Here is a 25,505-nt window from a genome sequence, read left to right as displayed (position 1 = left end):
TCTTCACTGGGGACACTAGCTACTTCAAGCTTTCCCTAGCTTTGGAATTCGGAAATCAATGAGCAAACCAAAGCTTCAACTCCTCTTCTTCTCCTGCATCTTCATTGTCTTTCTATGCTTCTTTCATGGGAAGTCATCACATCTTGAGCTAGAAGATGACTCTTGGCTTGACGATGAAGATGATGCAGTGAACATGGTTCAGAGCCACCAAAATTCAAGGAGGAGATGTGAGCTCTCTGACGGAAAATGGGTTTACGATCAATCGTACCCTCTTTATGACTCGACTTGTCCATATCTTAGCACTGCGGTGACTTGTCAAAAGAATGGAAGGCCGGATTCCGACTACGAAAAGTGGAGGTGGAAGCCAAACAGCTGCTCCATTCCAAGGTACCACTCTAAACTAAAACTAAAGAATCTATCCGAATGCATGAACTTAGCCAAGTAATTTGCTAGAGTAGTGTGCTCTCTCCTCTACATCCAAGTTCGAATCTCCCTCCCTGTAATTTAAAATCATTTAGTAATGTGATTTCTTGGTTTTTTGTTTCATTGAAGGTTTGATGCACTGAAATTTCTTGGAAAAATGAGAAGGAAAAGAATAATGCTGGTGGGTGATTCTATAATGAGGAATCAGTGGGAATCTCTAGTGTGCTTGGTACAAGGAGTTGTTCCAACTGGCAGAAAGAGAGTGACCTACAGTGGTCCTTCAATGGCATTCCATGCAATGGTACAATTATTTTTGTTCAAATTTTAGGCATCGTTTGATAACCAATCACTTTCAATTTTCGGTTCATAGTTTTCATCATTGTAAAAACTGAAAACTTGTGTGATAACTATTTTCAGTTTTTGTTTTTACATTGTTTAGAGGAAAGCCTCAAGATTTGATCGTTGTTCTTAAATCTTTAACATAAACAGTAAATGTAATTCACACAGGATTTTGAGACATCGATTGAGTTTTCGTGGGCACCACTCCTAGTGGAGTTGAACAGAGGAGCTGACAAAAAGAGAATTTTACATTTGGACTTGATAGAAGAGAATGCAAAGTACTGGAGAGGAGCTGATGTTCTTGTGTTTGATTCTGCTCACTGGTGGACTCACTCTGACAAATCGAGTTCGTAAGAGAAAATTCGCATTCATCGAGTCACCTTTCCTCATTTCCTTTGCTTCAGAAGTGGTAGCATTGTGGATGTTCTTAATTATGATCTTAATTGAAGAGTTCTTCTAACATGTTTCAGGTGGGATTATTACATGGAAGGGCACTCTCTGTATACAAACATTAATCCAATGGTTGCATACCAAAAAGGACTCACTACATGGGCTAAATGGATCGATTTAAACCTAGATCCTCGAAAAACCCGAGTGATTTTTCGAAGCATGTCTCCTAGGCACAACAGGTACATAATATGAGATCTCTAATGCAGTTATGATGCAATTATATAGTTCACAGAATTCTTTTATACATACTTCAACGTGTTATTCGCTTTTTCGGCAGAGAAAATGGTTGGAGATGCTATAATCAGAAGCAGCCTCTGGCTTATTTCAGTCACCAACATGTTCCAGAGCCATTGATAGTGCTACAAACTGTATTGAGAAATATGAGATTTCCGGTATATCTTCAGGACATAACTACCATGTCGGCTTTTCGAAGAGACGGGCACCCTTCTGTGTACAGAAGGGCCATGGGGCAAGAAGAGAAGCAGCACCCAGGAGGCTTATCCTCTGACTGCAGCCATTGGTGCCTTCCTGGGGTGCCTGATAGTTGGAATGAGATGTTGAATGCCTTGCTTTAAGTATGACTTAATTAATTGTGTTAATTAAAAATTTAGGTCGAGTGTGAGAGTAACTCTTCTTTTCTGCAGATTAAAGTTTGTAATGCTAATTATGATGTTGTGGTGGGGTGGTTGTAGAACAATGTGAGATGGTCATCACTCATCATAATATGCTTGGTAGCAAAGTCTCTTTGCACTCGTCTATGTTTTTTGTTCTTTTCTTTATTTGACCGACATTCGAATCTAACCTAAGCTTCAGGGAGGGGGGATCGAACTTAGGTTGGGAAAGCACCTGCAGATTTAGCCAACTTGACTGCAGATTTAGCCAACTTGACTACGCTCATATCTGCATCCATTTAATAATTTATAACCAAATTTCTAGACTACTAGTAGGAGAGGTGAGCAACTAACAAAGCATGCTGGCTGGCTATGATCATAAAGGTTGAAGAACCAAAGTTTTCAATTCAAAAAAGCAAGAGATGTTACCTTCACTTTTGTAGCCATGACCTTATAATAATGATGTCTTGTAATAATTGACATTTATTTAAATTGCTTTTTCGGTAAGAAATAATCTTTATCATGCTGAGTACCAGATATAATATTTTATACAACAGTATTTCACGAAAATAATCAAACTCAGGTGCAAAAGGCCAGCGTATTGCCTTTGCCAACAGTCCTAAAAATATACCTTATTTGAATTCATGTATTTCATCAATCTATAATTTGCTCACACAATTATACTACATGCAGTCACTACATTCAAATTAATAAAATCAAATAATAAAAAATAAAAATAAAAGAAACTGCAGGTACTCTTCTAGCAAGCTCAATCAATGTGAACCAAGCTTCTTTTTCAACTTAGAAATCTCCTTAGAACTCAATCCAAAAGCTTTTTCCAAGAGCTTATCTTTGATACCGGATCCGAAAATTGCAGCGGGGATTCTCTGGGATCCGGGGTTTTGGCTGTCAAAGCTGCCCAATAAAGTTGCCGGAGTATCACCAACATTCATTTGGAAGTGCAGTAGACCCCTTGGAAACACCATCACCTCACCTTTTTCGATCACTTTGGCGAAAATCCTGTTATTCGTATCAACAAACCCCGAATAAATCTTTCCTTCGAGCACGAATGCAGTCTCCGTGGCTCTCGGGTGAAAATGTGGCACGTTTACTCCACCAACTTCAAAGTCAGCTCGGACAAATGACATGCCAAGTGTGTTGAGTCCTGGAAAGACATTTGAGTTCACCGAAACGCCAGAAAGCCCGGTAGGACCAAACTTTCCAGGAACCTTAATGCCAGAAAATACAAAATCTTCTACAGTTGCGAGGGATGAGTTCTTGCATTGGCTGGAATGGCTTGCAGGCTCTGTGTTGGCTATGCAGAAGTCTTGAACCGGATCCGGATCAGAAGCGAAAATCACATAGCTCATGTTGAAGAGGAGGATAACGAAAAGGACTACCGTTTTGTAAACCATTTTTGGTATAAAAAAATCAAGAATGAAGGAGGAGAACTGGTGTTTCAATTTTCAGACATTCAACCACTTTGATCTGGAAATTATGGCATCAAACGACAAATGTTCTGGCTAGATAAGGAAACAGACCTTTAAAATATGTTGTTAAAATAATAGAGAGTTGGTGGTGCTACCTGCCCTTTAGGCCTTTTACATGTACCAACTTTGCTTGGGAAGAAAGTGAGAATTGAGGATTAATTAGTTAGCCAGAAATGACTGCATCCACCAACATGTAATTTGATTTTTCTTCTTGTTTCTGGTGGAGATTAGAGTTGGTTCTAGTGGGGGGATGACCTGTGCCTATGGCTCTCATTATCATTAAAGTTTGGTCTTATTAGCTTAGCACGAATAACTATCCTACGTGTCTGAAAATTCTACTATGCTTCGGTTAGATCTTTGCTCATTAGATCCTTGTATAAAGATCTAACAATCGAAAATTTTGACATGTAAGATACATTGGAACATAGTAGAGAATCCACACTTAGCAACCAGTGGCGGATCCACCAGGAGGTCAACGTGGTCAGTTGACCCCCTGGAGGCAGGAAAAGTTGTGGATTGCCTCTGATGACCCATTGGTTGTCCTGGTAGTAACCAATTCGTGCACATACCGACAAAATGCATGAATGAGACTCGGCATGACCTAACTTGTCAACAAAAAACGATGACTTTTATGCTGATATCAGTCGGCAGACTCGCTCGGACGTTGTGGGCATCTCTATGACACCTACACACCATAGCTTTGCAAAAGACTATAGCCTATCAATTGCTCGACGAAATGCCAAATCGACAAATTTACGTGTTGTTTCCGGCCAAAAAATGGCACCAACTTTTTCCTTACTGACCCCTCTTCCTTCCCAAGAATTTTTCCTGAACTTGCCACTGTAAGCAACCAAAGAAAGAAACAAAAACTTGCAGACTTTTACATAATCTCGTTTATTCCTCTCAGGCATTTTTAGTGCCTTGAAGGTACTCTCACCTTCAAGTTACTTGGCCTACGACAAAATTGTTATTACTTTTTAGGGGCATACATTATACATGGTTTATGACATGATTGGAAGCGACAGAGTGGACCATATACGGTGGTTTACGACATGGTAGGCAGATAATTGTGTTTTATTTTTCATTTTTATGCAAGCGATAATTGAAAATAAAAGATTCGAACAAGACCACGAAAGAAGCTAATGGCGTGTTTTCAGTCTTCGGGAAAATAACATCTGCATGTTTTGAATTATGCTTTAAAAGACATAATTTCGATTCGTAAGACGTTTTACTAAAAAGCTTGTTCGAAGCTTCGATACGAAATTATAAAAAATAGAAAGAAAAAAACCTCTTAAATCATTAACCATGTCTTTGCTGCATAGACACATAGAAGGCTGAATACATCAATTCAAAGGAGAAAAAGTTCGTATTCATACTGCTTGATCACCACTCGACAAGGCGTCGGGCGGAAGACAAATGCATACTAACTTTTATATAAATCATAGGAATCACTGGATGCTCATACAGAAAATCCCCCATGCTGCAGCAACATTAACTCAAAATCTCGAAAACTAGCGCATCAGCAAGTCACTCTGAGCTGACTGTTTGCTACAGTTTGCTTTACGAACAAATGCAGTTTATCCAGGTATTAGTAACTATCTATATCTGTTTCTGGCCTACGGATGTAGTAACGCAAACAGTTCACCAACACCTGAAAATTCAAAAAAATTCTTATAACAGATAGTGCACAACGTTCTTACGATGCATAACCAGAATTTTTTTTTTTTTTTTTGCAGTTATAGCAGAATTCAAATTAATAAACCCTAAAACTTGAAGGTAATCAAGAGCTCTCTCAATGACGATTGGAGCTAAAAATATTGGTTAAATCGGAAGGTCACACAATCTGAATTGGCAATACAGAACCAAATCAATTACCTGAGACAAGGAACTGTTTAATGCTGCCCCTCTGTAGCTAACATGAAATTTATCTTTGGCTACCAACCCCTATAAGACGAGAGTAGAAAGTTAACCACGGGTAAATGGGAGGAAAGGAGGAGAGAAAGCAATTAGGGAAGGGCATACTTCTGTATCAATCTCAGCTGATTCCACATCGATATTAACGTCAGCAATGATTTTTATGATTTCTACTAGCAACCCAGGTCTATCTGCTGTCTCTATGTAAAGCAAGCTGGTGATATGGATAACATAAATGCATGAGCACATGCTAAATCAAGCAACCATCACGATAAACAAATGTGAAGAAAGCTTAGAGATGAGGAGAGATTTCTTTATGTGCCCAAAACACGAGCCGGTAATATAAGCAGAGAGACGGGTTTTTTTAAAGGCCCCTCCCCTTGCATTATAACATGTGGTGTACCGGCCCGTGTTCCGTGTTCCGGGAACACTGAAAATTTTATCAGAGATGAGAGTATTCATTCCGCAACCCAATGTGGTGTGGAATATAACACTGAAACTGAAATAGAAGATAACAAATAAAATTGTAATGCTAAATGCTATTCTCAATTATATGTTGCAAACCTCTTCTTAGGTCCATCTTCCTTCACATGTATATGAGTTGCAATATCCACATCAAGCTGCAATCAACAATATCAGTATATTACAAACAAGTTTGTCATAAAAAAGGACATTTTGTCATAAAAAAAGGACATACAAACATGCATGAACTAAAAGCGTCTCAACAATAAAATCATACTTGACTGCAGTGAAGTAAAACAAACTTAATGACAGTGGAAATGTTTTGAGTCTTTGACAAAAAAACTAAATACTGGCTGCAAGGCTTTTAGTACTAAAATGAAGTTGATTGCACATAATTGAGAACGAAGCAAGTTACAGAACTTATTAAGCATAAGAAAACGCAAAGTGAGATGACTAAAAGTGATCCTGACTTTTCTCTTATGATAAACACAAAGTGAAGAAAATACAAGGTGAGATGACTACAAGTCCAACAGCTAATACAACAATACCAAACAAAATCATATAATACAATCAGCACACTCTACAAAAAAGATGCTAAAAAATTAGTCCACTTAGAGAGAGAGAGAGAGAGAGAGAGAGAGAGAGTGGGCAAACAAAAAACAACACACTTTTTGGCAACAGGACCCCAAACATATTTTATTATTAAGATTCATCTTCAAAAATAAATAGAACCAAAAAAAAGCAATCAACTTCTTTTCAGCCTTAAGGGAATCATATGAAGCCATTGAGACGACAACTGATGACAAGCTGACTACAATATAGCATGCAGATTCATCTGTGTGGTCTGGATTCAATTTGGCCCAATAGAGGAGATAGGCTATGGAAGCATAATATTTCCAACCCTGTGACTATTATGGCATCAGAGCAAAGGCCAAGAGTGACCAGCAGGACAGTCCTATAATTGAGTTTCATTAGGACATACACCGTTCAGCACTGGAAGGTAAGCCCAAAAGAGGGACATCCACAGTAGAGACGAACAAATAAGAACTGTAAAATGGGCATAGAGCTGAATAAATTATGATCCTAAGGCTAAAAGGTTAAGAACATCACCTTCTTCTCTGGAGCTTTTATTCCAAATGCTTCACCCATTGCTAGATGCTGACTAGATTCCTATAGTAAGCAGAAAGTTAGCAAATCAAATTGAAAACAACGAATCATTTGACAACAATTTAAAAATACAATGAACCGTCTCACACTTCACATAAAATTTTATGATTGAGCATTCTTACTGGATGATACTTCAAAAGATTGTTGATGATGGTAAGTCGAATTCTCTCTAACATATCGGGATCTTCAACTTTGCGCCCAGTGTCTCTAGCATTCGCGAAAACAATTTGTAAATGCTAAAAACTTGCATTACAAAATGTAGAGAGTATTTGTCTTATAGGTGGTACAACAAATTAAGAGTGACAATTACAGACTTGTACAGTGAAACATATCAAAATTTTGAACATCTGTAGATTATGTACACATGTATTGGAAACTAACTATAAACACACTGAGCAGTTCATCTTAAATTTCAGGTAGACAGGCCATGGGACCACTCCAACACCGATACTGTCTCCACTTGGCCACCTGCTCAATCCGTAAGGTGTGGGGTTTTAACACAAAAGGTCTCAGTGATTGTTAGAGTGGGGTAATTCTATTTGAAGGGCTTGTTCTCAAGCTCTGTGGCCGATGTGGGACAGAGGAATTCTAACACTTCCCCGCACATGAGACCCTATTTTATGGGTCACACGTGGAGTTCCACACATCGGTAACCACGTGGAGCCAAGCCAGAGCTCACCAGTTCGCGCTGGGCCAATGCATGCGGCATCTTTTGGCCTACGTGGAGCCATGTCAGGGCTCACCCATTTGCGTGGGGCCAAAGGAGACCCACCCGTTCACGTGGATGTACGGACCCGTCCCCTGGCTCTGAGACCATCTTAAATTTCAGGTAGATGGGCCATGAGCCTACTCCAACAACACCGATATTGTCCCCATTTGGCCACCTGCTCAATCCGTCAGGTGTGGGGTTTTAATTCAAAAGGCCTCAATGATAGTTAGAGTGGGGTAATTCTATTTGAAGGGCTTGTTCTCAAGCTCTATGGTCGATGTCTGACAAAGGAATTCTAACAGCTCAGCTTTTTATAAACCCAAAAGAACAATATCTCAACATCCAAATTGGCTTGAATATCTTTTTGATTTTATGGTCATAAATTGGTGGTTCACAGAATTAGAAATGAGCTGGCTTAGTATTGCAGCACAACTTAATTAGGGGCCCTCTAAGGTCTGAAGATACTAGAGACACCAGTCGGTGTGGCACCCTGATGTACAAATTTAGCCACTAGAACAACAGTGATAAACCTTATTTTCTACTCAAATTTGGCAAAAAATAGAAGTGGCGCAGTCCCGAAATAAGTATGGTACATAGTAATACCTATGTGGTCGGTTAGGATGACCAACATTTGATGAATGGCTCTGATACCATATTGAAGCAATTCAACTTACACTGGGAGTTTCTAATTGCAAGGATTTAAATTCCAAATCTCCTGCCCTGATACTATGTTAAAGTACACCGGCTGACCACTATTCCAAAAAGCTTTAACTATTAAGTGAAAAATGAAATTGGTATGATGCTATATTAGGCACCTAGACCTAAAATGTTTGAGAATCTCCAATAGCACCACAAAACTGGTTCAAACTTTCTTTTAGAACTACGTATGGGAAAAACTCAACATACACATACTTAATATGTGCTACACGATGAGAAACAAAAAGAAATAAGTACTCACAATCGTGTTATATAAAACTTCGTTTGTTTGACTGGTCCCTCAGTGGTGACAGTTCCCTTAGCCACATCCAATCCCAAATCTTTCAATGCATTCATCTGTCCTCATTTAAACAAAGGAAAGCAATCAATCATAAGCTTCCTTTTGTTAACAAAACAAATAAAATCTATTTGATTAGTAGATCGGGTACATGCAGCACGTTTGAAGGTGGTTTCAAGAGAAACAAATAAGAAGTCCTATCTGAAATCTAAACTGGTGTGCCGAAAGATTTTGGTTTAAAAGGATCTGCTTTAAGACCCCTGTTTCAAAACTTATCACACTCAAAACTGAAATACAATGTAAATAAAAACACGAGGATCGCAATCCATGTTATCCTAAAATAGAAAACATATAAAGTTTCCATTGGCAACTTCACCGTATCAATGAGTGCTCCAAGGCGATCGCCGAAGCTGAGTTGCACAATAGTTGCATCAGAATCTGAATCTTGATCGATCATAACAACTGGCATTGGAAGATAATCAGCACCTTGATCAGACTTCTGCAGTTTAAAGTATCCATCAATTTGTTGGTATATGATACAGTCTCATCACACTCTTGCAGATAATCAAAAGTCAGTCTAGACTCTAGATGTATTATTGCATTGTGAACTAATTTTTCCAACCCCAAAAGTTCTAAGATTTGATCATGACCCACTCAAGGATAATGAAAAGTTTTAACAGGCAAATAAAATATTGACAGAGCAAAACGAAAAACAGTCAAAGAGAATGTAATCTCTATTTTCTGCTGCAAGGTCCAAACTACCTCTTATTCTATCTTACTGTCTGCGATGGAATTTCCTGTTTCAAGTCATGGGTCACTTGGGTTTCTCAAACACTAAAATTTACTCATAAATAGTGGTTTGAATAATCTGACCAATAATGCAGCCCCTAGAATCCCATAGGAATAACTATAACAAATTAACGCCCCTTATTTCGGGACCTCAGCACAAAGATTTGTGAGGTTAATTTGTTTTCCGTTAAAGCTTTCGACATATAGGTATCTCCACTAGAATCCAATGTCTGTTATCCTTTCAAAGAAACTGATCGCAACTCATTTCATTTGCCAAAAACAACAGATTCACTAATTGAAAATTTTCAGATAGTAAATCAAACAACACCAATCGATCCGAAATATCATAGGAATGGTCATAAACATGAAATCCCACTAAAATAACCATGAAACTATTTGCATTAAGCATATAATGTAACTAACCAACGAGCTTGATCCAACTGCATTCAGACCATTCATCGACGCACGCATAATGTTCCTGCATAAAATTTTCCAGTATATAATCAAAATATCAACGAATATTTCGGATCGTAATTATTAAATTAAAAAATTAAATAAAATTAAAAAAAAAAAAAAACTTCAAAATCTACTCTAAGTTGACTTGAAACTTGCTCTTAATCTTCTTCGTGACGATTTAAACAAAAATGAATTAATAAAACCTTGATCATAAAGGCCGAAACAAAGAGATCGAGAGCTTCTTGAGAAGCTTGATCTTCGTTTTAATCCAAAATTTTCTCGGCTACCAAACAGAACATTCAAAGAAAAGCGAAAACTGAGAAGTCAGAAAAGAAAAACTGGGAGAGAGATCTCACACCTTTCTCTGGAGAAGGCGTTGGCGGCAGCACGTTGGGAGGAGCATACGGCAGGAAAAGGGAGGAGTTTGGGGGGGTCGTACGGGGAGGGGCGGGGCCGAGGGGCAAATTCGGAATGAGAGATTTTAGATAGATGGAGATTGATGGAAGAAGCAAAGAGCGCCATGGGGGAGGACTAAACTGCAAATTGATGAGATTGTTTGTCTGAGCTTCTCAGAAATTGAGATTTTGGGGTTCCGGTTGCTGAACAAAAATGATGATGAAGTAGGGAGAGTGAGGAAATGGCATCGCTGTGGAGAATAATTTGATTATTGCGTCATTCGGGTGGGGCCCACTCTGGGTGATTGAAGTCCGCGTCAGTTTGTACCTAAACGTATTTTTTTTAATCAAAAACCGGTTTTGATTACGTTAAAGACAAATTTGAATCACATTATTACTAATCTATTGTGAGGATAAACTCACATCTTCCTCTTAGTATAGATAATGTCGTTTGTTAAAAAAAAATGGTTTTTTAGGTTGAGTTTGGTATTGCTTTAGTTTTTTTTTTTTATATATAAATTAAGTTCACCCAACAAATCTCCTTTGTAATTAGGTGATTCAATGTATTTACCCTAACAAAAATTGCTCCAGCCCACTCAAATCCCCCTGCTATTTGGTGGGCCCAACTCTCCTAGACTCAACAATCGAGCAATTCTCGTCTGCCTTTTGTGCCTGAGGCAATATGATGTCATGTTGACGTCATCATGACATCACATGATAATAAAAGAATTGAAGGCGAGGGCGAAGCAATAGGAGATGGCAGTCGAGGGAGGAGTCCGCCTTCTCTATGATCGCGAAATCGGCTTAAAAGACCAAGAGGAGGAACAGGAAGATAGAGAGGAAGGGACGAAGACGAAGAAAAAAGGCAGACGGGGAAAGGCGGAGCAAACTCCAAAATTTGAGTCGTGTTCCAATGTTCTGATGGCGGTGGTGATGGAATTGGACGACTAAGAGCTGAGGCCATTGGATAATGGCCTCATGTACTAGGACTCGTCGCCCGCGAGCACAAAGTCGAGCGAGGAGGATGAAGAGAGAATTCGCTGATAGGAAGTGAGGCGAAAGATGAGATCATTCGCCGACGGCTAGTGAGTGCGGCTTTGCCTAAGCCAAAGGCAATGAACTTGGACGACATGTCATGGTGGAAGTGCAGGTTGTAAAGACCCAAAATTCTTATGTGGAAGCTAAATCCGGTGATAGGCCAAAATAAAATCATGGTTAATCTCTACGCTATTAACCATAATAAATTTCTTTCCTTAGCAAATCAAGAATAATATTAAATTTAGGTTATTTTATGACTACATCTAACCTCCTCGTTAGATTGCCTACGTACCCTACGAAGGGATCAAGTCATTCGTAGTTCACCATTACGCTTCTAGAACAACATACTAAAATTTCATTATGATCCAACGGTCGGATCTCCGCCAATCACGAAATCAAGTGGCGGTCAACGTTTTATTTTACTAACTGGCAAATTCAATTCGGGAAGATCCATACGTCGAATTCCCAATCCGTAAGTTCCTAAGGTCCTCAAATATTACGTATTATAATGTATCAAAGTTTTGTGATAATCCAACGGTTGGATCGTTGATTCATATATTGATAAGCAACGTATCGTAGTGAATTTAGGTTCAAACGATCAACCTACGTCATACGAATATCAAAACTGAATTCAAGACATCTAATTTAGCCTAAAAATAGCATTGACGGCCTTCTGGCCACGCGCCGCCGTGGGTGGCGGTTGGCCGTCCCGAAAAAGGCTCCAAATTGCCGTCGGAAAACCCCGATTTGGGTAGTTGTTGATTCGCCACCAAAACGAACTCCGCCGCCTCATCCAAGGCTTGGGCATTGCTCCTGGGGTTGAGATGAGTCTTTTGGAGGTGGTCATCGACAATATTTTTGGCTGATTCACCGGAAAGAGGGAGAAACCCGTCGAAACCACCGTAGGTTTATGGCTTCGATTTGAGAAATTGGATAAGGAATTTAAGAATCTAACACCACAGGGAGGTTGGGCTCCTTGAGAGCTCTCCATAGACACCGAAATCACCTCCAACGGACTTCGGACGGAAGAGATACAGCCGAGTCAAGGTACCAGGTCGAGTGGAGAAACCGGGTCAGCCGGTTCTCTCCTTCTCCCATCCCTCATTTCCCTCATTTCTCTTCTCTGCTTCTCCCTTATTTTATTTCCATCCCAGCCATCCATTTCTTTCCTTCCTCCATCATAGCCATCCACGTGGTACCATATCCACTCTCCAACAAATCTGGAACCTTCCAAATTAATAATTAAATTCCCATTTTACCCATAACTTTATTTGTTAATAACTCATTTGTTATAATTCCGTTTCATGAACGGTTTCCGCCTACGCGCTTGTAGGATCATCCTCTATCCAAATATGTCAAGAAATCCAATAAAACATACAAGGATAAAATACGTCCTCGTATAATTACGTTTAGTCAAAGGGGGACATTTTCGTCATTTCACTTTCCGAAAAAAAAATTCCACATAATCATATATTTTAAATTTTTTAGGGTATTACACAGGTGGCACTCCTCTCGCAAGCTCTGCGTCGTGACAGAGATTACGAAAGACGGAGGAATCGAGGGACAAAAAGAGGGAAAAAGTGGGTTTGTTCCAAAAAAAAGATGATATTTATATTATAAAATAATATTAACTTTTTATTTATTTTTTAAATAATTTTTTTAATGTGAATTGCCAGAGCAATTTATTTATAGGGTGGAGAGGCTCTCGAGCAACTATTGTTCACGAAAGCAAGAATTGCCAATTGCCCATAGCTTAGGCAATTATTGTCTTAAGGGGTGGAGTATTGACTTGCATTTATGATGATAAGGTGAAGGCGGCAACAATGATGTTAGGGAGTACTAGTAATGGCAATGATGGTAAATTGTCGTTGGTGAGATGGTGGGAGTGGTTTTGAGTGCTTGGTGATGGTGGTGAATGTTCATTGAAAAATGTAGTGGTGGTAGCGGTGATGGCGACAGTGGTGGCGGAGGTGATGGTTGTAATGTTGTTGGTGGCCGCGTTAGTAGAGATTGAAGTGGGATGGTGGTGTTGGGTAGTGGTGGCAACATTTGATGCTTAAGTTAGAGAGAGGTTTGTAGAGATTTATGAATTATGAGATTTAATGAATGACTTGACTATTTATAGAAGAAAAGTTCAAACTTACAAGAGACATCTAGACTTCTTGTACTTCATCCTGAACTCTACATGTAAGAGCTAGTCTTCAGTTCCATAGGCAAGTCTTTGACTATATTTAGGACTTTAATGAGTCATCCAAAGCTTTTAAGCTGACCTGCAGGTTGAACTACTATCTGGTAGTTGGTCATCTTAATGGGAAAAAAAGTGTTAACTTGCTAATGGGTCAAGTGTTCAGCTAAAGTGCTAATTACTTGGCCTTAAGGCCGAATCATTGTGGACTTTCATTATTCTTCAACTAGGCTGATCTGTTTAGTTCATTAGGGTTGAAATTATGGAATGCTTGTGCTGTCAAGGGTAACTTCGTCATTCCGAGGTTAGGGTTCATATGGCAAGCTTTGAATGGGTGTGATTATTTATGTTCCTACAAGCAATGTTATAAAAAAAGTTAGCTTGCTTGAATGATTTTTAGTTTGGGGAGTTGAAAACTCATGAGTTTGCTGTGAAAGAGATGCAAAATTCATGTTAATTGCCTTTTTGAGACAGTTGTGCAGTGGTAATATTAGGGTGGCGATTATGCTTTGAATAATGTGTAGAGGTTGTGGATACAAAATTTTGCCAAGAATAAAATGACATCAATCACACTTGCAAAACAAGTAACACCATTAGCTTAATTGGCGAACACCCAAAAAAAAAATTAAGGTGTCCACCAGAGGGCCTTCAATGCCTAAAGTCAGAAAGAGGGTTTGAGAGAAACTAAATTGAGGGAGTTATGAGTAGTAAATGACGATGATCTATCTCCTTGTTCGACTTGGCTATTTATAGAAGAGGTTTCTCATATGCATCCTGACAATAAGGTTGCAGGCCCATGTTAGGTAGACCTCTGTGTTCTGCTAGGATGGTGCATTTATTGAAGAGACCACTCGAGCATATTTATGGTGGTATATGCGGTATTTGGCATATGAGCCTAACTGAACGGAGAACACTAGAGTGAGACTCCAAAGAGTCGACCCCTGCATCATTGAGCTCAAGAAAGGCAAAGTCATAGGAGTATGGGTATCAAGGGCCTGAATGACTCCTTAATATGTACTTGAGCATGAAATTCCCAAGACCTATAGGCACGTAGTGCTTCCGTGTGTAGTTTGCTCACATTGTTAAAGATAATTCGTCACATTAAGCTTATAGTTCATGTGATCATGTAAGATAATCCTTCTTCCATTTTTGTAAACAACTTGTTGTCTTTGTAAATTGTTGACACCTCACTTTTTTTTTCGTCCCAAGTCTAACAAGTGTACAATGATTTAGCTGCCCAACTGCTTCCCATGTTATTCACTGAGCCAAACAACCCATGCAAAGTGTCTTGCACTGCATTTGTCGTAAAATTCACAACGACTTCATCCGAGCTTTGTAAAATAATTCCAAAGATGCTACAAACTCATAATGTGGTCCATCATCTTCTTATAATCACCTTTTTGGATAAATAATATGAATATATTTTTCTAAACATTCTTTCTTCCTTGGTAATAAATTTCTCGAGTCTCACATGTTGACAATGAACATATAACAAATATCCTTTTTATGTGACAAAAAGAACATAAATGAACTTGTTTATACCATACTTAGGGCCTCCGTATTTAGACCTCGTATAAATACTCAGGAGACTTAAATGTAATTATGTAATAAAGGAAGAGGCAAATATGTAATAAGTGAGGAGCCCTTATTCTATAAAAGGACCCCTCACCCTCACAATTACGAAAAGCCTCACATCCCCTCTCATATTCAGAGAAGCTCATCTTCACATAAGAAAACTATATCTCCCTTTCAATCCTCTCACAAACAGAGAAATACAATATCAGTGTGGACGTAGCCCAAACCTTGGGGTGAACCACGATACATCTTGTGTTATTTACATTTCTTGCAGATTCACAGTCGGATTTACATTGTTCCAAGATCCCTCCGGTTTTGTGCATCAACATTTGGTGCCGTCTATGGGAATCGACACGAAAAGTTATGTCGGTTCTCTTTCAATTTTTCACATCCGTCGTGAATCTGCGAAATCACAAAATCCCAGAAACATAAAAGATTCAAATCTCTCTCTCTTTCTTTCTCTCTCTAGCTTCTCTCTCCTTTCTCTTTCTAGAGAGCTCTTTCTGTCTTTGAGCTAAGAGAACCCCAAAACTCATTGACTACAAAAAGTAACAAAAATGGCAAACTCATATTTTTAATTTCCACACCCACGACATGTACTCGGAGAAACCTCAACCAATCGATTTCTACGAGGATGAAGGCAGTTGGGACATGATGATGTTCAAACGAGGCACTCTCTCAATCCCAATCTCAAGCTTATCTCCAATAGCCGCCGCCGCAGCAGATGTTGATGGGGGACAGCAGCGAGGAGGACCACGAAGTGAGGGAATGATAAATCAGGAGAAATATGTGTTGAAAAAAGATTCGCCTTGCACGCCAGACTGATAGATCACGGAGATTTGCACACCAGGAGATGAAGCTCAGTTCCAAATTCGGAAGTCGTCTCATTGGTGCCCCCACAACCTAAGCTGCTTCTCTCGCAGGTTGCCGGAGCAGACGCCGGCGGCTGACAAGGTCAGAGGCTCGCAGCAGAGGGAAGTTTGTCAACAAGGTCAGAAGCTCGGGATTCTCGGAGATCAGCCTCAACGACCTCGCCGTTGAGCTATTCGACTCATCTGCCCCTCATGCGCCACGTGGCAGACTCCATGGCCTCCGACATGTGTGCCGAGCTCATCGTGGACGGCGATAACGACCTTAAGATAATACTCAGCTACGGTGATTAGGTGGCGGATCTGACCCGACCGTGAACGGCGACAATGCCACTCTCCTCTTTCTCTCTTTCTCTCTGGTACTTCTAACTCTGGAGAAACCATCATCGCCAATCGAGTCACGTTGTAGGAGCTGATATCGAATCCGGCGACACCATGCGGGGTGTCGACACCGGAGATACAAACCTCATCTGATCAAAGGTCCCCTCGCTTGCCGTCAAATGAGGCGAAGACTCCACGGCCTGGACTCCGACGTTCGCCACAATGCCAATCATAGGTTGCAGATGCACTCCTCGTTGGTGCGAAGGGTTTCTCAGGAAAAAGAATTGGAGGGGCATCAAGGTTGTGTTAATTCCATTGCTTGGAATTCGAATGGATCAGATGTCTGGCTCGCGTTTAATCCTTCATTTCCCTAATTTTAGATTCTTGAAATCCCTAGGCCTCCGTTCCGTCATGTGAGTCAAATTCCAGTAGTGAACTTTGTTCTCGTTGATCTAGCTTCAAATTTGGTTTTGGTTTGATCTAGCTTCAAATTTGGTACTGCTGTGTGCACTGAGCACGCCCTCGACCGGGGCCCCGGTGGTGGAGAGATGATGGTGCTGGAGAGATGTTGTTCCTGATCAAAAGCCACAACCTCGTCGTCTTTGGTGGTCCCGTTGTGCCCAACGTCTCCACCTCCATCAGGTGCAATAAAGGCAAGTGCACTTGAAGATGCCCCTTCATTTTGTCTGCACCAAACGTCTCCACTTTCCAAATATTGATTATTTTCTCGGCACCAACTGTTCATCTTGTCCACCAACAATTTAAGGCTATTAAATAAGCACAAATTGTAGTGTGGGTGAATATTACGAGCCTTGGAAGGGACTCGTGGACCATGCAGCAGAGAAAGCAAAAGCAGAGAAAATAAAAGCAGATAAAGCAAAAGGGTATAAAAAGAAGCAGACATAATTGCGATGGTGATGACATGCAGAAGAAGGAATTATGGGCGTGATCCATTGAGCAGATGGTCGGATTTATTTTTGAATGATGTAATATATTTTTCTTATCTTTCAGAGATATCTGTATAAACCCCATCAGAGGGTAATAAAAATAACAAAATTAAAAAAAAAACAGCAAGCCCAAAATGATGGGCTGGAATATTATGTGGAGGGCGAAGATCCATATGCCCAAAAGAGTCAGGCCCTCTATTATCACTAACCAGGTGATCAAAAGTACGCTCAGTACTCCAAAATTATTCGGCACCCTGCCTCTATTATCACCAATCAGGTGATCAAAAGTACGCCCAGTACTCCAAAATTATACATAAGCATTACTCATGTCAATCATACATAAACATTCATGAGCATCACTCATATCAATCATGCATAAACATTCATGACCATCATTCATGTCAACATTCATGAGCATCACTCATGTCAATCAACACAAACATTCATGAGCATCACTCATGTCAATCTAGCTTCGAAAGCTTCATTTACAGAGTTCTAGCTTCAAAAGCTTCATTTACAAAAGCTCCAGCTTCGAAAGCTTCATTTACAGAGTTCTAGCTTCGAAAGCTTCATTTATAGAACTCTAGCTTCGAAAGCTTCATTTACAAAGCTCTAGCTTCAAAAGCTTCATTTACAAAAGCTCCAGCTTCAAAAGTTTCATTTACAGAGCTTTAGCTTCAAAGCTTCACTTGCAAAGCTTCACCTACAAAGCTTCAGTGCAGGGTATATAAATACCGCCTCCGAACAACCGCCCATTCGGCCCATACATGGATTCAATTTGAGTCTCCAGCCAACAGACTCTATTGACCGAAGACTTAGGGGACTACATTATGTACCATATATTGGGCCTCAACTGGGCCTCATGAAAAATACTTGGGGGACTCTAGCCCATTATTTATGTATTAAGAGCGAGCCCTTATTTTATAAAAGGGACTCCTTCACCATCATTAGAGAGCATCAATTCTAGCACATTATTCATGTATTGAGGAGCGAACCCTTATTTTATAAAAGGGACTCCCTCACCTTCAAACGCCACAGGCCAAGCCAACCAAGGCAACATAAGCCACAAGCAGAGCAGCCTCGCAACATGTGCTACTTCTAGTTGAGCATCATTTCAGATTGGGTACCGCCTCATGTCGAGTATCAGTTCTAGACGACATCTAGTTACTTCGGCCCACACATGGACTGAATTTCAAGTCTCCAACCAAAAGACTCTCTTGACTGAAGACTTAGGGGACTACTGTTTATACCATACTTAGGGCCTCCTTATTTAGACCTCATATAAATACTCGGGGGACTTAAATGTAATTATGTAAAAAAGGAAGGGGCACATATGTAATAAGTGTGGAACCCTTATTCTATAAAATGACCCATCACTCTCACAATTAGGGAGAGCCTTACATCCCCTCTCATATTCAGAGAAGCTCATCCTCATATAAGGAAGCTCTTTTTCCCTCTCAATCCTCTCACAAACAGAGAAATACAATATTAGTGTGGACATAGCCCAAACCTTGGAGTGAACCACGATACATCTTGTGTTATTTACATTTCTTGTAGATTCACGGTCAGATTTACGTTGTTCCAAGACCCCTCCGGTTTTGTGCATCAACAGAACTAAACTCGAGTGGCACATGATAACAAAAACTTTCTTGAACTAACTTCTCTCTTTATGCAAATAAAAATGCCTTTTTTTCATAGTGTACCTTTTACCTTATTTACAACCAATCTAAATGCAAACTTATATTTCTTCTTGTGACATCAATTACTTACACTATCCACAACCTCTTATATGCTTTAAAAGGGTACAAATAATAAGACCATTTCCAACATGAGTTAAAACCTTATTTTAGTTTTAAACCAACCCAATTCCTTCTCCAATGGTTGGGTTTAAAATAAGTTTTGGATTAAAACTAAAATTTGGGCAAATTTAACCCATGCTAGGGTTGAAAAGCCAACCCACCAAAATTTAGGTTTTAAACTAATCCAATCATCCTCCAATGGTTGGGTCTAAAATAAAATTTAGGTTAAAACCTATAATTTGAGCAATTTTAAAATTTTAAATACATTAAATCTAATGGATGAGATCAAATATGATCAAATCTAAAGGTTACAAAAAAGATCTAACGATCCAAACCTAAATCTAACGATTAAAAAAAATCAAAATTCACTAAAACAACTCTATAAATACACGTTTCATGAAGTCGGTTTAGAGAATTTTCAAATTTTCTCGGAATATTTTTGGTTAAAATGTTCATGAAAATAAATTATGATAATCTACATAAAATTTATTTTGAAAAAAGTCATCGAAAAAATTTTTAGCCTGTATTCATTATCTAATAATCTTCGGATAAAATTTTAACACAAAACCATTGGAGCAAAAAAACTATTTCTAGATTGAAGATGGTCTATGACACACCCTGACCCAAAATGTCCACCTGGACTTCGAATTGAGCTATGCTAGTCGACACCAGAAAGGTTACCTTCGATGGTATAATTCTCAATCTACTCTACTGTACTTTACTTATGCTCTTACATCATGTGTGAAATGAGTTCATTCCCGCTCACTAGCGCACTCTTATATTTAGGCACTTTTAGGTTTAAATTTATTCACATTTTTCCACATTACTACACTTTATGGTGACGGCAATATCCACCAAACCAAAACATGAACCCTCTATCTCTCCCCCTCTCATTAGTCTATCTTGCACACACTCTCTGCTCAAGGCTAGGAAGCCGAGCTCTATTCGAATTTGAGTAGATTCCAGTGAGGATATGACGAATCCGACCAAGATAAAGGTTGGGACCACTCAATTTGTCTTCCTCGTCTCATTTTAATGATGATTGAGTCACTATACCTGTGTTTTGGCAACGTTTTGATGCAGAAATACCTCTGGGAAATATTCCCCAATTTTCGGCAAACCATATAAGATTTGTAAGCCTTTTTTTGGTTGATCTCGACCACGGCTCGACTTGATTTCTGGTATAAAATTCTTCTCCTCTCTCTGAGCTTCAAATCCATGTATAATTTGTTGAGTTTAGTTTAGATTCGAGCTTGAACGAAGCTTGGGAGCTTTCTTGGCCAAACCAACCCAGAAACTGGCTGTTGCAGAGGTGCAACCTGCGATGAAGATCGGGTCGACCCGACCTGAGAAAAAAAAACTAGATCTACAATTCGATCCGGATCCAAACCCAGGATCAGACCTAACCCATTTCTCAAATGGATATGGAAATTATTTGGAATATTCTATGAAATATTCCTTGTGCTGACTTTTTCAAAATTTTCTCGGAAATCCTCTAGGCTAATTTTGACGCCTTGAGTCCGTTTTTGACATCCATTTAGTGAAATTCCAAAGTTTTAACGTAGTAGACTGCTAAGGCATCTCGGTTGACCTTTTAGGGTTGATCGGTGACTTTTTATGAAAATTACCGGGACCCATCTTAGCATATTTCGATGCTCTGATTCTAAATCTGCACTCCGTTTTCCCAAATTTAATCATTTTAGTGGAGTTTTACTAATGAGTCCCAATATAATGCTTAAGTGCGATTATTATTGGAGACTTCGGCTTCCCTAGTTCGAACAGCTGTGACCTCACAAGTATCTGTGAGTCAGTCTTTTCTTTTATATAGTATATATGTTATTTGATTTTCCATATATATTTTAATAATGCATTTTCTAAGCGATGCCATAATTAGATTGACGTTAAAGAATTGTCGCAATGAAGAAAATTGTGAGATCATTATGAATCCTACAGGATTCACATGTATGCATATTATTACGGGGTGCCTTAATTATATTTTCGGCCATGAATAGTATTATGTTGACTAGAATTATCGATTTACCGTTGCATGATCATATTTACGTTATCTACTCATCGTGTGCTGCACTGGTGTTAGTACTTGCCCGGGGCTAGGGTCCCATTCTTGGATTTCAATGTTATAATCTACATATTTGTATTATTGAGATTTTATATTATTTTTCGATAATTTATATTAATTTAGTTGAATTTAGATTTTAATTAAACTATTTACAAAGTTTGAAGTTGGAAATTATTTATTTAAAACTTGTAGGCATTTCGAGGTCACAATTTATATATTTGGATAGAGCTCAATCTCACGAACGCGTAGGCGCAAACCATTCGTGAAACGGAGCTATAACGAAGAAATTAGAGACGTTTTGGTATTTAAAAAAAAAAAAAAAGAAAGAAATGAGGGACTGGATGCTGCCAGGTGGCAACGGGAGAGAGAAGAAGATGAGGTTGTGGGAGAGAAAAGGAGGGGAGATGAGAGACCCGAAATGAGTCATTTTTCACCCGCGAACCACCATTTTTGATCCGGCCATATCTTCTTCATCCGACTTCCGTTTTGGGTGATATTGGTGTTCATGGAAAGCTCTTGACGAGTCCTACATCCTTGTAGTGTTAGATTTCCATTTTTCTTTTCCATTTTCCAAGGTCGAAGCGACAAAGTACCCAGGGATTTCCTGCGAGTTTTCTCATTTTACGATAATTCTGACAATGATTACCATCTATCACCATAACCAATAGACTCCCCTCAACCCCTAGAGCAAGGCCCAAGCATTGGATGAGGCGTCGGAGTTCGTTTTCGCGATGAATCAAGGAACACCAATTTCTAGGGTTTCCGGTGGTTTTGGATGAAATTGGGACACTTCCCGGCTGAATTGGACTTGGCCACAGGTATGAAAATTTATCCCCTCACTGAGATTTTATTGTTTGTAAAATTTGGTAATATTTGAAAATAGTTGAATTTTTCGACGAGTCGGGGCGATTGACTACCACCCACGACGGCATGTGCGGTGGCGTGGGGCCATTGGGCTAATGGGCCAATGATGTCTTCCTAAGTTCAATTAGATGTCCTCATTCCATAATTGATATCTGTATGATATAATTTGATTGTTTGAAGTTAGTTTCATTAGGATACATTACTTGATCAAAATATGAATCACCAATCCGAACGTTGGATCATTACCAAACCTTAATGTGTTATAGAACATAATATTTGAGGATAACTGGAGCTAACAGATCGGGAATCCGATGTACGGACCTTCCCGAATTAGATTTCTAAGTTAGTAAAATTAATTGTTAACCGCCACCTAATTCTAGCAATTGGCGGAGATCCAACCGTCGGATCGCGATGATATTTTAGTCTGTTGTTCTTTGAGAATAATGTGGACCTTAGGAAGTTACAGATCTAGATTATTATGTGCAGATCTTTCGGATTAAATTGCTAGGGTGTGGACCCCACCATTGTCATTTGGTCAACATGTCTTGAACCATTTGAATTACTAAAATTAGTATTACTAGAGACCCAGTCAAGCTTTGTGGACTTGTCTCGGTGAGTGACTTTAATATATGTGATATGGTGATTACCCGATTCTTTATATTAATATCCTTTGTGGATATGACATAGTTTTATAAATGTGTTTTCTGTTAAAATGTGATTATTTTATAATTGGCCATCAATCTATTTTTATTAAATGTGATTTGATTCATGGATTGGTAATATTTGTGAAAAAGTGATTCGAATTGCATATTGAAATGTTTTGTAAATTGAGGGCTAATAGGGGACTATGACCTTGCTTGGTTAATCCGCATTGGGGAATCATACAATATATGGATCATGCTTGGTTAATCCGCGTTGGGCGATCCTTATGGCCATTTATACTTAGGGGTGATCATGCTTGGTTAATCCGCGTTGGGTGATCACTGCCTAATAGTTCTGTAGGTGTGACTCTGCTTGGTTAATCTGCGTTGTGGGTCACTACCTACCTAATTATCTTGACCCTGCTTGGTTAATTCGTATTGGGGGGTCACTAGTGGTCCTGCTTGGTTAATCCGCATTGGGGAACCATACTATATGTGGATCGATCTTGGTTAATCCGCGTTGGGCGATCCTTATGGCCATGTATGCTTAGGAGTGATCATGCTTGGTTAATCTGCATTGGGTGATCACTTCCTAACAGTTGTAGGAGTGACTCTGCTTGGTTAATCCACATTGAGGGGTCACTGCCTACTTGGTTACTTTCTCAAGGGTGGCTCTGCTTGGTTAATCCACTTTAGGGGGCCACTTCGTGTTTGGTTACTTATGTAGGCTTCGGCTGAACTGCGTCCCTGTAGCCCTAGTTTTTAATGTACATATGAACGATGGTTTTTGATAATCTTGGTGATTTGAATGGGAAAAGTCGTTGGATGTTTGGGTGACTCATTCGGAGTTGTTAGAGACTTGACTATGTTTTCATATTTACGAACTTATATTTGAGGTTTATAAACTGTGTTCGATGATCTTTCTTTTTATTGATTATCACATACTTCTATTATTGTCACTCACCCAAGCTTCCGAGTTTCGTTTGGCCGATGCACCATTTCCATGATGTAAGCACTGATTTTACATATGACAGGTCTGGGTAGATTATGAGAAGCAGCTTGATACTTTGGTTTCGTTGAGTGGTTCGGAACCCAGTGTTGTTGGATTCCGTTGAGTGGTCCGGAATCCTTGCTCTCGCTCATTCCCATAAGGTTAGTCTAGAACCCTAGATTCGAGTGAATGAGAATTACCCACAATAGACCTTGTGAATATAAAATAGATTTATTATGTTATTGCTCATAATCCAAGTAGGAAATTATATAGAGTTCCTTGGTTAAATTCGTGAAATGATATGTTATTGCATTCATTGATTAACATAATTAAATGCTAAGATCATGTATCTTTGATTCATGAATTGATTGGTTGACGGGATTGTGGAATGACCTTGGTTATGGTTGTTATTATTCTAATTATTTTAGTTGATCAATGTGGCTTGAGAATAATATGTGCTTCGTTGGTTATTTGATATGTTACATGCTGTGGATGGAAGTATCATGCTGAAAATATGGAATTTATGTGATGGATAGAATGAGAATCTTGAACAACATGTTGGTTTGTTTTGTAGCCCTGAACTTGGTAATGTCATGCATGTCAAGTTCTAATAATTGATTACAAAATGCTATGTATTCCTGTTAGAACACACTGGAATAAATGTCTAAATTAGTGAACGACGAACTACAAATGACTTGATTCCTAATTAGGGTACATAGGCAGTCTAACGAGGAGGTTAGATGCAGCCATAAAGTATACGAAAAATTACTATGCGATTTGATTCTCAAGTTGTTATTTGCCGTATCTCGGAGGCGGGGTATATTGAGATACGTGTATTTGGTGACATCACGTGTCGATCTTAGATGTATGTCGGGATTCGGGTGTGACAGCCAGTCTTTCACGTGTATGTTTACTTCGCACCGTACGCTCACTTTGTATCCATTGTAGGTGCGAGTCCTGTCCTAGATTGCTATAAGCAATTAGGACTCGTATGTGATGTGCATAACGCCAGTCTTCACGTAATTGTAGTATTAAAACATATATCATTATTACACCCAGTTCTGTTCATGTCATAATATCTCTGCATGAACACTTATGTCAGCATATGTCGATGAACACTCGATATGATATGTTTGTTTATGCGAGATTATGTGATTACTGAACTTTAGGTATATATTTACGAAATACTATGACGAATTGAATTCTTGAGATATTGTTGGTTACGGCAAGTATTTTCATACTATATGTAGTATGTTATATGTGAAAACTATATTTGTTTTATGGCAAGAGGTTATTACATTTGCGAAAAGATTTTTTTACAAAACTTTATTTTTAGGCCATACCTTTGTTTTTCGCCCCTCAAGGTTTTAGTAGTTGAGTTTTGTATCGACGATGATTCTTGGAAAATCTTGATATAGAAGGTTACCTTTGATGGTATAATTCTCAATTTACTCTACTGTACTTTACTTATGGTCTAAGATCACGTGTGAAATGAGTTTATCCTACTCACTAGCGCACTTTAGGCACTTTTATATTTAAATTTATTAACATTTTCCACATTATTACACTTTATGGCTTTGTTATCTTCCTGGTGTTGGCCAGTACAGCTCGATTTGAAGTCCAGGTGGACATTTAGAATCAGGGTGTGTCAGTTTAAAGAAGAAAAGAAATCATGACTTTTGCCTATTAATTTTTTTTTAATGATCTTGGACTAAAATTTCAATCCAAAACTAGGCAAAATTTTTAACCTAGAACTACTGAAGAAAAAAAAAACTATTTTTGGTTTGGAGTTTGTATAAAGAAGAAAAGAAATCATGGCTTTTGCCAATGGAGAAAAATAATTAAAATCAAAAGTGAAAAATGCAAAGTACAAATAAAGGTGAATCCATCCATATGAATATGATTCCGGTCCATTAACGGTCCACCGGTCCGGGAAATAAAAAACTCAAAACCAGATACTAGGGAGGGACCTGCTGTGGGAGAGTGTGGACTCAGCAGT

At 39.0% G+C, this 25,505-nt stretch overlaps 3 protein-coding genes across 3 annotated transcripts; 1 reads left to right on the top strand and 2 right to left on the bottom strand.

Moving 5' to 3' along the window:
* LOC126630841 (protein trichome birefringence-like 36) lies at positions 1–1,965 on the top strand. The gene is made up of 5 exons (XM_050301051.1): positions 1–387; positions 553–724; positions 931–1,112; positions 1,233–1,391; positions 1,490–1,965. Exons 1-5 carry the CDS (start codon positions 59–61, stop codon positions 1,785–1,787), a joined length of 1,140 nt encoding a protein of 379 aa, XP_050157008.1. The 5' UTR covers positions 1–58; the 3' UTR covers positions 1,788–1,965.
* Positions 1,966–2,319: 354 nt separating this feature from the next.
* Positions 2,320–3,455, bottom strand: LOC126630842 (germin-like protein subfamily 3 member 2). The gene has a single exon (XM_050301052.1). The coding sequence runs from the start codon at positions 3,236–3,238 to the stop codon at positions 2,597–2,599; it is 642 nt and encodes a 213-aa protein (XP_050157009.1). The 5' UTR covers positions 3,239–3,455; the 3' UTR covers positions 2,320–2,596.
* A 1,149-nt stretch (positions 3,456–4,604) lies between these two features.
* Positions 4,605–10,446, bottom strand: LOC126629737 (ACT domain-containing protein ACR12). The gene is made up of 10 exons (XM_050299843.1): positions 10,163–10,446; positions 9,772–9,826; positions 8,936–9,058; positions 8,524–8,618; positions 6,979–7,063; positions 6,800–6,859; positions 5,792–5,847; positions 5,336–5,441; positions 5,189–5,257; positions 4,605–4,964 (listed from the first exon to the last, which is right to left on the bottom strand). The coding sequence occupies exons 1-10, from the start codon at positions 10,324–10,326 to the stop codon at positions 4,902–4,904; spliced, it is 876 nt and encodes a 291-aa protein (XP_050155800.1). The 5' UTR covers positions 10,327–10,446; the 3' UTR covers positions 4,605–4,901.
* Between the last annotated feature and the right edge of the window lie 15,059 nt (positions 10,447–25,505).

This window comes from Malus sylvestris, chromosome 7 (assembly GCF_916048215.2).
Source record: "Malus sylvestris chromosome 7, drMalSylv7.2, whole genome shotgun sequence".
Classification (NCBI taxonomy): Eukaryota; Viridiplantae; Streptophyta; class Magnoliopsida; order Rosales; family Rosaceae; genus Malus; species Malus sylvestris.
The sequence above is the reverse complement of the archived record's forward strand: the minus strand, read 5'-3'. Positions and strand labels throughout refer to the sequence as shown.

Coding starts and splice junctions, on each gene's coding strand:
- LOC126630841 (XM_050301051.1), top strand. CDS start 59: ATGAGCAAACCAAAGCTTCAACTCCTCTTCTTCTCCTGCATCTTCATT. Junction 1,113..1,232: donor CACTCTGACAAATCGAGTTC/GTAAGAGAAAAT, acceptor AACATGTTTCAG/GTGGGATTATTACATGGAAG. Junction 1,392..1,489: donor ATGTCTCCTAGGCACAACAG/GTACATAATATG, acceptor CTTTTTCGGCAG/AGAAAATGGTTGGAGATGCT.
- LOC126630842 (XM_050301052.1), bottom strand. CDS start 3,238: ATGGTTTACAAAACGGTAGTCCTTTTCGTTATCCTCCTCTTCAACATG.
- LOC126629737 (XM_050299843.1), bottom strand. CDS start 10,326: ATGGCGCTCTTTGCTTCTTCCATCAATCTCCATCTATCTAAAATCTCT. Junction 9,827..10,162: donor AACGCCTTCTCCAGAGAAAG/GTGTGAGATCTC, acceptor AATTTTATGCAG/GAACATTATGCGTGCGTCGA. Junction 5,442..5,791: donor GAAGATGGACCTAAGAAGAG/GTTTGCAACATA, acceptor CCATATCACCAG/CTTGCTTTACATAGAGACAG.